The sequence below is a fragment of the Pithys albifrons genome, chromosome 2 (genome assembly GCF_047495875.1).
Source record: "Pithys albifrons albifrons isolate INPA30051 chromosome 2, PitAlb_v1, whole genome shotgun sequence".
NCBI classification, from domain to species: domain Eukaryota; kingdom Metazoa; phylum Chordata; class Aves; order Passeriformes; family Thamnophilidae; genus Pithys; species Pithys albifrons.
Window position 1 is genome coordinate 66,232,087 of NC_092459.1, and position 17,279 is coordinate 66,249,365.

Consider the following 17,279-nt stretch of genomic DNA (forward strand, 5'->3'; position numbering starts at 1 on the left):
AAAAGATCTCTGAGATCATCAAGTCCAACCCTTGATGAAATGATTGAGATGAGAATGAGGATGGCAGGGCACTCCTCAGCCCCCAAGAGTGATGCCTGGCCTCAGGATGCCAGCAGCCATGAAGAAAGTCAAGAGACCTTCCACATTCATCGTCCCTTGATGTAAGTCACAGTTCCAACCCTACCCATAGTTATAAACAGAGGCAGCAAAACAGCATCTAACACAAACAAAAAAAAAAACCACAATTTTTCCACAGGCTTGGTGCTCCTGCATCAAACAACCACTCTGCTTTAAGGACAGCCCTCTCATTCCCCAGTTTTCAGTGTAAAATGACTACACTTTTTCTACCACTTACATTTGCTATCCTGACATCAATAGCCACATTCTGGTTATATTTCTTTACTAAAACTCAAAAGTGGAAGCAAAATGCCTGTGGATCAGGAGAATGGGTCCAGCACTGCCTTTGAAGCAGTGTTTTCTTTTTATCTTTGAGAGGGGATGTGGCTCATATCAACGGCCCAGTGAGGCCCATATAACCTGACTCACTCACTGAGCTGGCCAGATAACCCCATAGTCAGGGCACATGGAGAACCAGTTCACCAGGTTCCAGCTTTGAGTTACTCTGCCAAGCACCTTGAGAATTCCCTACAAATCTCAGCTCAGCACAGCAGTGTTACTGCAAACCTCACTAACAATATGGACACCAGCATATCCTCTTCATGACAATCAGCAGGCTTCTTCCACAGAAACACAATGTATTTTGCTGTTGTGTTTTGAAATTCCAACCAACATTTCCAGACACCTTTCTGTTAAAATACTTCCTTAAAATTACAATTTTCACACAACCATAGCACCATTTTTTTATTTCAAGAGATGGAAAATCCTGCAGACAGAGGTTTGCATTGTATCTTCTTCAAGTAGTGTTTCTACAGCTCAGCTTGGAGTGCAGGGCTTTTCTCTTGGCAGAGAGAGCTCACCTGAGAAGAAGGGTCAGGTGAAGATGGAAGTGCTACTATTCTGGGAGAAATTGCTGCAAAAAAGAATAAACTGAGCTGCTCTCCTAGTTTTATATTTTAGGGGATATTTAAGCCATTTAGCAAATAAATCACAGACTCATTCCCAAGGCTGTCACTCTACTGAAGCTCACCTGAAATAACTTAGTTGCAAAGGTAACTTCCACACACGGGAACCTAATCAATCTTTATGTTCAGACAACCACAGAGGCTGTCTTTAACAAAAAAACCTCTTGGTTTACAACCAGATTACACGATCATGGCCAAAAGGTTCAACAGGACAATCATTCCCACTGGCAAACCTGTTGTCATGAGCTAATGATGTTTGCACAAATCATACATACAAGATAGTAAAACAAAGAACTTCATAGCTTCCAGACTTTAACTAAATTAAATATACAGAGATTAGCTTAACTCATATATCTCTAACATGCAGGTTGTTTGTGTACCCCTGTATTTTCAGGAGTTGGACAGCCAAATGGTTTACATTAGTTGACCTTTTTAAAACAAGGAACTACACATAAGCCCTCACAAATTTTAACAAGTTTTACATTAATCATGTTCTCCTAGTGACAGTGCTGCCATGGAGGAAAGAGCTAGAGGCAGCTGAAACAGTGTTGTCGGAGAATAAATACACCAGCAGAGTAAGAAAAAAATTACTGACTTTTTAAGAAAATGGAAACCGAAAGATTTTGCGAGGACACATGATCAAAGTACAATTCGTTCTGTAAGCAAGTGTGGTAAAATTCATTGGCCAGTGGCTTCCTCAAACTCATCTAAGGCTGCTTGTGGCAACGCCTGAGGCAATACATCAGACACACTGATTGAAAGCTTTACCAGATAGATCAGGTTGCCTTTCTCCCTCAGAAAAGAAAGTGTTCCTTAAGTTACTTTAGAAAACCGCCAGTCGATTTTTCCTTTTCATCAGGATAATGTGAATGTCCTAATTACCATCAGCATCAAGAGAAGGCACAATAAAGTTTACTTGTCCTAACCTGCAGCTATGTGTATAGGTACCTCCCTATACTTAAAGACCATTATTTTGTCTGGCCTTTCTACTCTTTTGGGAGAAAACTTGGACTTAAAAACCCCACAGTCTCTCTTTGGATGAAATCAGTAATTCAATGACTGAAATATTACTTACAGTTTGATAGCAAAAAAAAAAAAAAAAAAAAAAAAAGAGCTACTTACAGAACATGCAGAATACATTTCCCAGAAAGACAAAAATCATAATTAGTAACTTTAAAATTTTTTTCCCCTATCTGAAATAAAATTAGGCTTTGATTTTATTTTTCCCATTTACTTTAAGGAAAAAAACCACCTATTTAAATATCTAGATAGCAATACCACAAATGATTTTGAAAATCTAGGTTACACTTATGTTAAAAGCAGCTGCTTAGACAAAATGCATCTATTTAATGAGCTGACATGTTTCCCTTTCAGAAGAAGCCAGATGAACTAACTGTGAATCAGATTTGTATCTTAATATTAAAAGAGAAATCACATTCCGCTTCCCCACGGAACACGACAGCAAGCGTGCCTGTTACTGTCTGTAATGGCTACATTATGTTTTCCGCTTAATAAAAAACATATAACTCTACAGTCAGAATACCAAAATCACTTCCATCTTAGTTTTCAGAAACTGCTGAATAAAACTGAGAACAAAAATAATCCCTCTTTACCCAGTCACATGGTTTACTCACCATCACTTTATTCCAAAACTCAGTTTCCCTTGAAAAATGATCCATAACAATGAAATTATTTCTTCCTTGTCAAAAGTATCACTCCAATCATTTAAATTACTGAACGCAGCAAAGGAAACATTGTGCTCCACAGAGCACTCTAAACACGTACTGTTGTTTTTGCTGATGCAATGAGGCTTCTAAGCAAACGAGTTTGCAAGCAAGCTGGGTAGTGGCATTTTCCTTATGATTCAAAAGCAAAGTATGCCTCAGCTAACTGAATGCTCACACAACATATAATAAAGGAATTCAAGGATTCATACATGTCTCTAACATAATCATTTGTAAAACTTCCACTCGTATTACCATCTATAATTCTGCCACACCTAAAAACTACGTGCCAGATACAAACTTTCACTGGGTGCTATGTGCAGCCAAGAGAAAGATAGCTTCAAGCCAAAGGCTTGTATTTAAGTCTCTGAAGTTTACGTCCCTGAGGTGTATGAAGTTACAGTCTGTGTATGGAACATAACTGTGGATTCCTGCTTGCTACGTATATAGATATTACAAAGTTCATTATAAACTACACATTAAAAACATACACTCTGCCCCAACGCTTTACTGGATTTATGCACAAAACTAATGCAATAGGAAAACCTTACAAAAACATATTTAAAGAGGTTTGTAATTGCAACCTTTAGCAATTAAGACTCCCCTCCCCCAAGCGTCAAGATAAGCACAGTAGAATTTACAGAGCATTTTCTGAACAATGGGGATAACAAGATACAGGGACCATCTCAATGCTATATCTTTTTTTCCACAGAGATGCAGACCGGTTTGTGCACTGGGAAGAGAGGAAAGGGAGAAATCTGTAACAACCTAATGACTGCCTGATAGTTGGGAGCATACAGTGCAGGATGTGTCACTTACTTAATCAAACTTTAAAGCTTATGTCAGCTGCCTTGACAGGTAAACCTCGTGAAGGTTCAAAATCTTTCAAGTTCCAGACTAAAAATATCACTCCAAGCAAGTAAATGCTGTTGCAGACCTTTACATGACTATCGGGTCCTCACCAGATTCATCGAATAACCTTTTTTTTTTTTTGGAAAGCTTTTCCCTTTTCTGACACATTGAGGTCTGAGATAGTATTCACTTGACACCACCTGACATTTCCTAGTGAGTTGAGAGCACTGCATGTGCTGCAGACCTTACTGCCTTGGAAACTGCTGAGACAATCAAGATGAATGTTCTCAACAGCTACAAGTTTTAATATTAAAAAGCTCATGTTTTCTTCCAAGCTTCTGTCTTTAACACTTTCCTCTGATGCCCTTGCTGTGTTTGCAGGTTCTTCTCATAACTCTGAGAAGCAGACAGGCAAACACAGGTAAGGACATGGATTGAAGCCAGGAGTAGCTCCCAGGGGAGCCCCAGCACCCTCTGCTGGGGCTGGAGCCGTGGGAGTGGCCAGCCCAGCCTGCTTGGAAGGCTGCTCGTCCTCACAACCGGAGCATGAAACACCCACCCGGTGGTCTTCCCTGGGTGGGAAAGTACTGATGCTATCGACCTGTTTAAACCATTAAAAACACAGGAAAAGCCCTCCACCTTCTCACAGCTTCATAAAATCTTAAAAATATGACATACATATACTAGCATAAGATCTATGCTACTATAACCTGGACCAGTTGTGCACCTTCGGGGAGCATTTAATTAGATCAGTGGATCAAAATGAAAAGGTGAATAAGAATGCCATTTAAACCCCAGTAGAGTTGCCCCAGTGACATCCATACTGGACTTTGACTGCACAATTTGGCCCGGGATATACTTGGGCTATTTAACACACTGATCAACAATTATAATCCAATTATCTGATCTCAGATTTCCTGAGTCTGTGCCATCCCAAAACAATGCAGGGTAAATTTATATGCACCTTTGATCAGCACTTTCCCCCAGTTAATCACTTTAATGAAATAAACCAGGATGCAGATCATACTGTATCTGTCCAGAAATAAATAATTACAAAGGAGGTCATTCAACAATAAATCTATTATTAGTGCTTTTAAAGCTTTTCCATTTGCAAAAACTAGCAAACTGTTTCTTATTGATATGTATGTTTTTCTTGCTTTATTCTCTGAATCTTGCAACTTGGCAAATTAATATTCTGGCATTTTGTGGAATATAGATATATTTGTCCTATTGCAAAGGATCCTTAAACCTCTGAGCTTTCCAGTTATGAACAGAAAGTCTCCAATACTTTATCTGTTGTTTTGAGCCATGTACATTGAACGCAGTGTCTCCACTGTAAGCTCTAAGGAATTTTTGTAGATCCATTACTTTACCATGCCAGCATTACTTTATTTTACTTAGTTATTTTATTTTGAGAGGCATTTGAGACTGTGTTATGAAATTTAATTTACATGGAACATTACCTCATCTTAGATTAGTTATTTAAAAAATTAGAAGACAATTTCCACAGTTAGAAATATTGTGGTGAAAAACTATGATGAAAATACTAAGTTCTTAGTTTTGAACCAGTATTTGGAAGGGCAGAGTAAAAAAGAAAAGTACGAGTGATGGCAGCTTGGGTGCTACGGGATCCTATAAGCAGGAACCCTGGGATATAGCAAGGAAAACCATAGAGGGGAAATGGCACACAGTAGAAACCATCGTTAAAAGTCTACTTTTTTCTCCCTTGATTCTCATGCTACACAGTATAAACCTTTCATCAGAATCATAATAAACATCTGTTAAATATCTTTCTCTGCTGCCTTAATGAAAGGCCAAATAATTCAGAGACCAGTTGAAGTTCAATTACATTTTTCTGGAGTAAGCCAGAAAAAGGTGAAAAGTAAATCACCTTTATGTACCCTTCTTGAAGTTCTTTTGTATTGATCCCCTACCCTTGAAAAGAAGGTTTGAGCATTTTCACACATCCACCATCTAGCTCCAGGCTTTTGTCTGTACCAACTTTATATTTTAATTTCAACACCCATGTAACTAGCTACATGTTAAAACCATGTACTTGTACTAATTTCATATAAATAATGTTCCTAGGTGCTTCAGCACATTGTACCTGCTCTGATTTGTGAGAAATATTTCTGAGGTTCAGTTCCTGTATTAAGTCCAAGCATATTCTGTCTCTCCTGCCCTGTTTCTGAAGCAGACCTTCATACTGCACTCACATATTAAGGGGCCATCTCTCTCTCTGAGCTGTGAAGTTCAGCAATTCACCCCAGCAAGGAGCCTTCTTTACTTACTGGTGTCACACTGCAGGTTTTCCTTATGCTGCAGGTCATTAAGACAGCCCACTGTGATACTACTGAGCTCAATATAAAATGCACACATTTCTTTGACCCAAAATTTAAACCACATTATTCTTCAGAATCTTCACTCCAACCAGAAAAGCAGAGGAAGATTTCACATCTGATTTACTGAGTGAAGTCTGATTTTTGCAACATGAAATAAGTTTGCAGGCGGGCTTCTATTGACTGATGAAGTTTCACACCAACACAGAAGCACATCAGTCTGAAATTTAGGATCTAAAGTGAAATTATTCTAGCTGCTGACATAAGTTTATGCATTGGTTAATATGAGAGCTAATAATTTTGGACTTCACTAAAACTAGATTATATGCTCCTTTAAGGCAAGCAGCTGCCTTGCAGCACATTTCTATGTCCCCTGCAGGTCTTTGAAGAAAATCCCTGACCACCAACAAACCCACTTTTAACTGCTCCATAGGTATTAACAAAACTGGTATTATTGCTGTAGAAAGTATCCTGTCTCCTAGTTTTACACCACTGTGGCCTCTAAACTTGCTCACTCAAATAGTGATCAGTATGGCTTTTAAATTGGTGGCAACTGGCACCACGGGTATTTCTAGATTCAGTCAAACTGAAAATTGATTTTAAAAAACAAACCCACACAATACTCCACATCCTGGGCACAGGCAGATCCTCTAGTGACAGGGCAACCCCTAACACTGTCACAATAAAGAGCTGGACCAGAGCTTTGACATCTGTGTGCGTGACCTGCCAGTATCTTGCTTACTACCTGCAACTGCCTGTTTTTTGACTACTGATCACGTCCCCTGAACAGGGCTTGATGGAGTTATCCCAGGATGTGCCACTAGGAGTTTAATATTCTTTGTCTTAATGCTTTATGCCTGAATCAGTGCAATCAAGGTCAAAGCTATATCTGCAGCAATGCAAGGTGCCTCTCACAAATGTGATGCAGAGAGGAATGTGAGGCACATTGTGGCCCTCACTTCTCTCTTGCTTGTAGGAAATGCCAGTTCACAGAAGCAAAGATTCCAGATTGGAAATTATACAAAGTGGCTGAACCCTTCCAATGTACATTTCAGGGGAACTATAATATAAATACAGAATATTGCACAATAAGAAGTGAAAGCACAACTGAAAGATTCATAACCTACAATATTAATAATCAAGTCCTTATAAAATAGCACCTAACACCAGCTGCCACTGGGAGCTGACAGTACCTCCCCAATCAGAGCTAAATAATGCATCCATAACAATTGCCTCTCACTTGATTATGTTAATGTAGTTGATACTAGACGCAATTCAAAGATTATTGAAGTCAATGAGTGTTCTTCATTAATGCCAATGGAATTTGAATCAGACTCATCAAGCTAAAATATGAAAGAGGTGCTAAAAGTGTAATAGGGCCCTAAGTGCAACAGTTGTTCTAGGCCTTGGATATTAAAAATGATTGTGTGCTCACTATGTAACACAGAAGAAGATCCTTGAAAATAATTGTTTTGGAATCTTTGTGACAAAGGTAAGTGGTCAAACACAGCCCTGCTATAAATTCCTTTGTTATCTGGGCGTGTGGATCTCCTTTGACACCCCAAACCACTCTTTGGGTGATAAAATACCAAGTTTTGATCATAAAATCATACAGTTCTGAACTCTAAGCAAACTCTCTAATTCTGGATTCAATTTTGCAGTTGAGAATTATTACATTAAATGGTGAGGGTTTTAACTACAAAGTCTAAGGGGTTAGAGGAGGTATTTTTCCTCTTGATTACAGAACAACATACGAGAATACAACAGAAAGGACAATGGTGATTGATAAAAAAAGAGGAAATGGGACAAAAAGGTCTCCAATATTTTAACAGTGATTCTGAATGCAAACAATATAGTAAGTCTGGACACAGCCATCCTAAGGGAACCTTAAATTTTACCAGTTGTTCTTGCTTGCTATGCTGCAGAGATTTGTAAGGATCGTGACAAAATTTGGCTAGCAAAAACTTTATCATCCATTTATTCAATTTTCTTTCATTGTTGTTTTCATTAATTTACAGCACCACAAGAGCATGGAGTCTTCAGAGGGGTTGGGACACCACTTAAAGATGGTAAAAGCTCATGAGGGTTTGGTAATTAAAAGCAGAGGTCAGAATGTTTAGCCTCCAGGACCCCCTACACAGCATCAACAAGTACTAAAATCGTCACATTCCCAGATACTTCTGCTAAATTGGAGGAGTAAGGAAGTGCTGCTTTTAGTTTTCTAACTATTTATGCTTTTTTAACTCTCCTTATCCCTCCTTGAAGGAACAATGCTACTTTTTGAATTCAGGATGCTGATCGGAAGACTTTCCATTCCCTTTTCCTTGTTATGGATTTGGTAGCAGAAAACCCTGGTATGAGTAAGAATTTGCAGTAGCAAGGAAACTTTCACCGCTGAAATGAAGTTGGGACATCAAGATCAATCTCTGTATGAGATGTAAGAAACATTTAAGAAATATTGCAAGCAGAAGAACATGAAGTCATTTCCCTGAATCAGATCTGTAGTCTTTGGGGCTGTGAGTTAAAGGTAGCAGATGGCATTGCTCTCCATCTGCAGCCAGACTAACTCAAGATGTTTATCTGTACAAATATGTCTCATGCACAGACCATGACACTTGGACATTAATAAAAGTAATGCAAGGGTTTGTGTTCAACAAAGGACTGCACAATGAAATAATTACTGTTTTAAAGAAAATGCATTTTTAGCTGCTTTCTAAGCAGGTGGCTTGGTATTTCTTAGCAGAGTTCATCATCTTGGACAGACTGACAACAGTAATTTTAAGCTTAGTTAAAGACCAAACCAAACCAAATCAGAACCAAACTCCCTTCTTTTGAAAATACTTGATGTCTGCTAGCTGCCTTATTGTCACCTGACCTAAGTTTTGTGTACTTACATTGTTTACAATATACACTGTGATGTATATACTGCAGACAATGTGCACAGAGTGATGCCATTTCAGAGGGGGAAGAGAAAACCACTACGCAGCTCTGCTACCTCCACTGGAATGATGTCAAAAAACTCCATGAAAAGCCGGTTTGTGCTTACACGAATTTCAAGTACAGCCATTATTCTGAAATTTGCCTGTTCCAGAAGATAGGACAGAAAACCACTGACACACTTTGTTCAGTCAGGCCTACCGACACATGAACATTATGTGGGTTTTTTAAAAAAATGTAGTAAAAGTTGATACTGATTTTAGAAAAGGTTGCCAGTTCATTTACCAAAAAAAAAAAACCAACAAAAAACAGAGAGGGAAAAGTCTTTACTCTGAACTTTCCAGTAGCTTTGCAGATTATGGGGTTCATGTTGCTGGCTTCCTACACAACCTTTTTATTAATTATTAGAAGGCTGCTACCAATTATTGCAGTTACTACCCTAAATCCTAGAAACTCAAGTAGTTTTCAATCAAGAGATCTTGCCTGGAAATAAAAAGAGATTGATTTGTAAACAACAGTAAACAATGATCTTCCTCTCTTCTCCTCAGACTTGCATACAGAGATTTTAAACATCATTTGCTCATACAACATAATTTTCTCCATGGCAGACAGTCCTTGTGTTCAGCTTAACATAGCAACCTGGCAGCATGAGGAAAACATTTATAGACAAAGTAAGGTTGCAGCACAGACTGATTATTTGCCAAAAATAAGCCAGAATTATATACTTTGATAACTAAAAATGAACACAACAATAACACTATAATTAATATAACTTTCATGACTTTGCTCTTTTTCAAAGGTATATAAGCAGAGCTTTCTTGTTTAAGCTTCAGCTCTTACAATCGTGTTATGTATGAGAAGTTCAGTTTTCACAAAGACTAGCATGATGTTTTATGTACTCATGATCACAGGGAAGGGACATAAAATCTGATGTCTGAAAGGTATAAAATGTAATAAGGTAACTACAACTGGTTTGGATTTTTTTTTAACCTGTCTGGCATTAGCAATGGAGAAATGAAAATCTGTTAGCACCAAGAGAATCCCTTACCATCGTGTTTATATCCACAGTTCTCTATCATAAAACACAATGGACTTAATTGTCTCATCTATTTTTGCCTAGATCTGTGTAGAACACGATACATACCTCAGGATTTCCTCTCTCTTCCAGTGTGCTCAGTTCCACTGATTTCAGAAAGGCAGTGTAGCATAGTAGGAAAGCAACGCAATGAAACTTCTGTGCTACAGACTAGTGGTCTGGCAGGGGTTAATACCCAAATACAGTGCAAATGCTAACAAGGTGACAGTAGTGGGTTTCTCCCTATGGAGCCCTTGTCCAGCCCGGCGCCAGTGGCGCCGCTGGCCGCGAGGTGGCAGCTCGCGCTCGGGAAACTCCTCCCCGAAGGTGAGGGCACAGCGCACAGACCCCAACTAGTCCTTTCCGCAGACGACGTGCTTGGGTAAAACTTGCTACAAAACACAGCCATGGTCCAAAGTAAATTATTTATACCTAATACGGCTGTAAAACACCGTGTGTGTTTGGTTTTGGTTTTTTTTTTTTTAATTTACCAAAGCAAGTTTTGAACAAAACATCCCCAACTAAAGCTGTTTAGCCCAGCAAGCAAGAACAAGAGAGGAAGTTCCATCCCTGATAAAATCCTACAAAGCACTGACTGTACTTTGAGTTTCCCCCTAAGTAGCTACAATTGCAAAAGCAGCCCAGGCTTTATGCAAATTTGTATTACTGACTCAGGTTGGAAAAGGTCTCAGAGATCATCGAGTCCAAATTGTGACATAGCATCACCATGTCAACTAGACCATGGCACTAAATGCCATGTCCAATCTGTCCTTAAACACCTCCAGGGGTAGTGACTCCACCACCTCCTTGGGCAGTCAATTCCCAAGTCTAATGATCTCTTCCATTGAAGAAATTCTTTCTAATGACCAACCTAAACCTCCCAGAGTGCAGCTTAAGACTGTGTCCTCCTGTCCTACTGCTTGTTGCCTGGGAGAAAAGGCTGACACCCACCTGGCTGCAACATGTTTTCAGGTGGTTGTAAAGAGCAATAAGGTCACCCCTGAGGCTCCTTTTCTCCAGGCTAAACAATCCCTGCTCCCTCAGCTGCTTCTCATAAGACTTGTGCTCCAGACACTTCACCAGCTTCATTGCCCTTCTCTGGGCAATAGTTGACTGTTGGATTCGGGTCCTGGTCTGGCTGTGCCACCCTGAGCTGCCTCCTCACAAAAAGCAACAAAGATTTGTCAGCAGTCTGAAAACACACAGTGCTGGTTTGCCTTGCATCTAGAAAGAAATAAGAGGAATCAACTATTTCTGAAGAAAAAAATTCTATGCAGAGTAAGAAGAAAAATGAAAGAGATAGTCAATAAGAGGCAGGCTTTTAAGGCAAAGCAGAAATGGGTACCCACACCTAGCCCTGCTGAACTACTCACTAAACAGGAGAGGGAGGGAAGGACGGCCAAAGCCTGGATAAGGAGAGGGACTGGACCCAGCAGTTCCACCAAATGTTCTCCATCACCCTGTCCATTACTCTGTTCAAGGATCAGACTGGACAGCTAGCACAATCTCTGTACTGTTAAGAAGCTATGGCTTGTCTCTCCCATCCCTAGGCATCTAATGCTGAAAAAGTGGTAAGGCTGCAAGTGGGAACACAGACGATTATAGATGAAGCATTAGCCTATCCATTTATTCTTATGTCAGGGGTGTGGTATGCCTACAGTGACACAAGCAAACAGAAACTCTGAAACACACAAGGTACATTTAACATCAGCATGTATGTATGTGCCTGAGGATATCTGTCTGTATTTCTTTCTAGAGTGTACAAACCACAGTAGAGCACTTCCAAGCCTGTTGTAGGCCAGGGAAATGACTGCCAGATTACACTATAGACATAAATTGCCATCTAACTTTCAATGTTGTGTTTGGATGCCTTTTTTGCAGTTCTTTATGACACAAATTTAAGGCTATATAAAGACGTTTGATTACTCTCATTGTATATCCTCGAGCTAAACTCACAATCTGAACTGTCCCATTTGAAATGAAGTAAAGACTGAATACTACGGTTCAAACAACTGCTTTTATCAGCTGTATTATAAAGTTCCCACATAAGCTATACAATTTTTCCCCTCAGAGATTGTTGTAAGATAAGTAAGAGGAAATTATGCAAGCTGATGAACACAAATATTCAGCAGTTCAGGAACACCCTGCAAAAACCCACTAATCAAATAAGTAACTACAGTCCAGACAAGGCCAAGCAGGGATGCTACACTGGATGAAGAAGAGATGAAAAGCAACCTAGTGTTACATCACATTTAATGGTGGTGTCCCCTCCTACTCCCCACTCTTTCCTTTTCTCTTTTTTGTTATCTAATGTTAACATCCAGTGCTGCCAATTTCTCTGAATCTGTTAGCAAACATGGACAGCAATAGCAGATCCTGTCCCATAATGAACTGTGATATCCTGTACACTGAAAAGTCAATTTCTTTGTTTCCTTACAACTTGTCACTCTGAATGAGTTTTGTCTTTCTCCAGCCAAATCTGTGCAACACAGATGACCTGAGAAGTGTCATAAACTTTCCTCCTTTAAAAACAATTATTTCTTTAGGCTGTAATAATCAAAGGTCACAGGAGGTGCCCTGTTCATAAAGCTATTTTTTATTGCATTAAGACAAACAGAAACATGTTTGGTGCAGTTAAGGTTCTCTGCTCAGTAAGAGAAGAGGAGGGAGGACAAACTGGATTCGCTCCAGAAAAGCAGCCTGGCTGAGGAACGAACAACTTTGCACTTCCTATCTCCTGGGAAATACAATGCAGCTGAGATACTGACCTGATATGTCATCCTGCACTACCTGTGTAACTCATCTTCTCTGATGTGGTTACCACAACTTGCAGCTCTCCACAGAGTTGCAGACATGCTGCTCCTCACCTTTGTATGACAGAGAGACTGTCTCACACAAGACCAAACAGAAATTCTGCAGCAAAGCAAGGACTTGAAGACAGGTCCCCCATACTTCCAGCTAGTCATCTCATGTATTTCCTAACCTTTTCCTCTGTCAGGAATCACTCTGCAGCCAAGGGCAGCAGGTTGGAGAAAAAGAAGTGTGGTAGCAAAGAGGGTTGGGGAGAAACTGTGTAAGGATCAAACTTCAGAAGACTGCTGAATATTAACAGTTAAACTCATCTTTTTCTCAAATTGAGGAAGCTGTGATAAGAGGTTTTCAAAGGCAGCTGGAGTTTATACATACAGGGAAGTGATTTGACTTACAATTTAAAATGTTTATTTTCAGGGCGTTGGTGGGAATGCGTGTCCTGCCTAAGGCCCCTGAACAACTCAGCAATGTTTTTCACCCAATGCTGTTGTGAGCATCTCAGATGCCAACCACCTGGCACACACCAGCTGGCAAATGGCCTCACTGTACTCATAGGGCAGCACACTGCTGTGGTTACTCTGGTGTAAACTCCCTGCCTGGGCACTCCTGAAACAAGAGTGACTGAACAAGGAGTTATACCTGTGTAACTAGAGCAGTTTAATTATACTGGCAAATTTTCCCTGCAGATAAGCACTAAGACAGCTAATTGTCTGAGACTTTTCCAGGAGAAAATCACTCTGGATGTCTCTACACCTTTATAAAGTCTGTGTTTATTGCACCTTCACCCACAGTAGGAATAACCTGCAACCCTGGACTTTACAGTTCCTATCGCTTTGGATCACAAGAGCTGAGTTTCCCATGCTCCCACTTATGCAATAAGTATTATAAAATATAAATATTAAAAAGAAAGATACCCTCCCCCAAATACTACACAACCCTCCCAACACCACACAGTTGGAGAAATTAATGTAATTTTTTCACTATTGTTGTTGTAAAAGGATCAATTTATTACCCATTAAAGCTTTCCCATTCTCTTTGGAGAATTTCAGGAAGCCAATAAAGAAACTGATAAAAACCCCCAACCAAATCATTCCCCCCAAACCAGCTGCACAGTACCAACAAGGAGCATGTATGCAGCTTCTTAACAGCACCCTCAACTTCTCTTACAGCCTGGCAGTGGTCCAAAGCAGACTCAACCGCAACAGCATGTACCAAGCTGTGTCACAAGCTCTTTGCAGGTCTCAGGTGAGGCCCTGACATTTCTACTTGTTCCTGCTGCTTTGGAGGAAAGTGACCAAACATATACCCACAGATCTTGTGCCTGAGACTGTTCAGCATCTTCTCTCCTGATTTTAGAAGCAGGCCAAGCTAGATCTGAAGAAACAATGCTGGATATAGCACTGACATTAGCATTTAGGTTATGACCGAGGATTTGATAGCTCTACAGGGCAGCCACTTTCAAAAAGTGCTGATCTTACCCAAAATATTGAACTCTCAAATTGGGCACATCAAATGCATCAAAGAGAAAACTGGATTTAATCTCATCAGACAAAAATATGTGAAAAAAAATTCCTTACTTATATACTTGAACCTTGTTATTAACCAGCTTGAAATATCTAGTAGAGACCAAGTGAAGAAAATGTACCAAATTTTTAATACAATAACCCTTTCAAGTGAAATTCAAAGTATGAACTCTTGATCATGAATATGTGCAATACTGGAACTACCTTCTTTCAAGTAACAGAGGTATTTGTGGGGGCGAAGGGTGCCGATTCCCATATGGCCTGGGAGTTTGAGCAAGTAAACTGCTTATTCAGGGATCAGAGTTTGCTGTCACTGTTCCTGGTTTGAGATGATAGCTTCTGTGATACCAAAACAGTTTCTCTGGAAACTAGTTAGGGTTTGTCAGCAATCCAGTTAAGGAAGCACCATGGGACACTTTTCCCTATTTTTGTATTTCTTCATATGTGAAGAAAAAACCTGCCACCACTTAGCCCTAAAAGAAGATTTAGAAAATAATGGAAATGAGTGTGACTAGGGATAACTTAAACGAAAATGGCAACACTGACTGCACAAGCTGTACACTGAAAAAATTACATGGGCCTTACATACAATTACTGAAACTTGCAGAAATACTCAAACTTTAAGCCAAACCATGATTTATACTTTAGAAATTCTACTCATTTTATTGGATCATTCGAGTTCCAAAAAAAGTTTATTTTAGGGTTTTTACATTTCTCTCCATCATTATAACATTCATGCATCTTCCATATAACAGCAACAACTTCAGACAAATGTCTTCAGTTATCAACTATCTGACATTTTCTTTTCAGAATACAAACTATTTTGGCAAGAGTAAGAGGAGCTGAGATTTATGGATATAAGGCAGTGCCAAGTAAATATCATCTTCTTAAGACAAAAAGCAATTTTTCATGGTGAACAATGGTCAAATTAGCCATTCACCTAATATTTGCCTTTTCATGACCAGATGTTCCTGACTTTTCACAGAAGTTCACTGATGAATACAATTTTTAAGATGATAACATTATAGAGAAATGCAAAATAATTATTGCTTTTGAACACCCTTCCACTGGTTTTCGCTTTGAACTGGAAGACAAAAAGATTCACCTTGTTACAGCAAAGAGAACAGAGAATGCACGTGCCTGCAGTGAAGAAGGGAAGCAGAAGGGCTGCAACTGTGACCTCTCAGATGTCCCTTTGAATCGGGGAAAGAGTTGGCAAAAAGCAGTAAACAAGCTTAAAACTAACAAGCTGTTGCTGCTGTCACTACACCCTCCACACAAAAATGGGCACCAGATCTTGTTAGCAGGTTTAGCAAGGGGTGACTAAAGCTGCTGGAAGGAGTCCAGCCTGGGCGCAGGCCAAGGGGCTGTCCCAGAAGGCAGCTGGACAGCCTGCCAGCTGGGAGCTGCACCACATTTTCACATGCAGCTACAAAGCCTATAAATTAGGATTGCTGAGCCTGGAGGTAGTATGTGCATGACCTGCAAATCTTTACTAGGGAGTGACATCGCCAAGAGAGCTTGAAGCTTAAAGGAGGGGGGGGAAGTTACTGAAGTTTTGTGGAGAATCAAAAAGGATCTTGTGCTACCCACTGCTCAGCTGAGTAAGGACTGAAAGACCAAAGTAAAATATTGGTTTAGTTTCAAAGTGTTTCACCTTTTCATTCAGTCACTTTATAGTTGCTCCTTTTTTACTCATGGCCTGATTTTTGTGTGCAAGTTTTAACATGTTAGAAGTGGAGGATTCCCATTTGGGAATGTGCCAATAAAGTGTATGTAGGACTGTTTTTGTAATTTATGATACTTTTTTGAATATATAAGTGGCAGATGAGAACAATTTTTTTCACTAATTCTCCCAGCATATGTATAGAGAAATTAAAAAGGGAATGACTTGACTTTATATACCTTACCATTCACGCTCTGCAGTCAGACCACTGACTTAATTGTTTGAGCATGCACTTTTTAGTCTGATGAATTTATCTGAGATCCGAACAGTTTGCACAAGTATAATCCTATTTATTTGAGGTGTTTCTGTGAAAAGTTGAAGCAGAATTTCTTTCCCTTTTCAATAATAAAAGTCTCTCCACTAGCTAAACATGGGGAGCGAGATCCTGGCTCGTCTTCCCATCAAGGTCAGCTGGAGTTGTACTATCAATCAGCTTCAGTAACAGTTCATTACCATCAGGTAACAACTTTATTCACAGGACCAATTGTGCAGCAGAGCTACAGCCCAACTGTCTTGTGGACTCTTCATGAGCTGATCTCAGTTAATGACTAATAGAGATTATCCGGGCATTTAATTACAAATCGTTTGAAAGGGAAGAATTATTTGCGGTTCTTTAATTTTCCTTTTTGATTGTTCTTCTGCCATTCCATCTCATACTTCAATGACTTTTAATAATAATAAAAAGCTGTCTATTTTAATGGGGTATAGCTGTTTTTAGATAGCTGGTCCTGAGTATCACTTATGCCAGAGTCTAGACTGTTGTAAAGTAATGCCTTCATTTAATTTCTCAAATACATTTAACCAGCCCTCCAGCAGTTTAATATTCCCACCCACTCAAGACAGATTTTTGCTTTCTTTCTTTCTTTCTTTTTTTTTTTAAATCAGGCCTGCAGCTACTCCATAAATACAATATGAATTACAGTAACAGTTTCAGTTCTAGATTAGGGAATCAACAAAAAATATACACCACTCACTGAAAGGATAACTTTTTTCTTGCTGCAGTGCAGCAGCAGGGCAACAGACATGAAAGACTTAAAACATGATAAATTAACAGCTCCAGGTTGTGCCCACATGAACCATGCTATAGGGCTGTGCTCTTTCTTTATGCCTCTGATACTGCCCATGTACCTGAACGAGTGCATTAGCACTTCTTGTGCCGCCACCCCATCCCCCCATTTTTTTGCATCATGGATTAGTAGATTCAGTGTCT

At 39.6% G+C, this 17,279-nt stretch overlaps 1 protein-coding gene across 4 annotated transcripts in view; it reads right to left on the bottom strand.

Moving 5' to 3' along the window:
- LOC139669006 (SAM and SH3 domain-containing protein 1-like) overlaps positions 1-17,279 on the bottom strand; it is a 566,693-nt gene that overhangs the window by 199,942 nt on the left and 349,472 nt on the right. Inside the window, exon 1 of one of the 4 annotated variants that reach the window (XM_071549359.1) lies at positions 2,717-2,883. The exons of the other annotated variants lie outside the window; for them this stretch is intronic. Within the exon in view, the coding sequence (XP_071405460.1) occupies positions 2,717-2,761 (45 nt within the window). The 5' untranslated portion in view covers positions 2,762-2,883. Of the gene's footprint in view, positions 1-2,716; positions 2,884-17,279 lie in introns of those variants that run through there. 4 annotated transcript variants of the gene reach the window in all.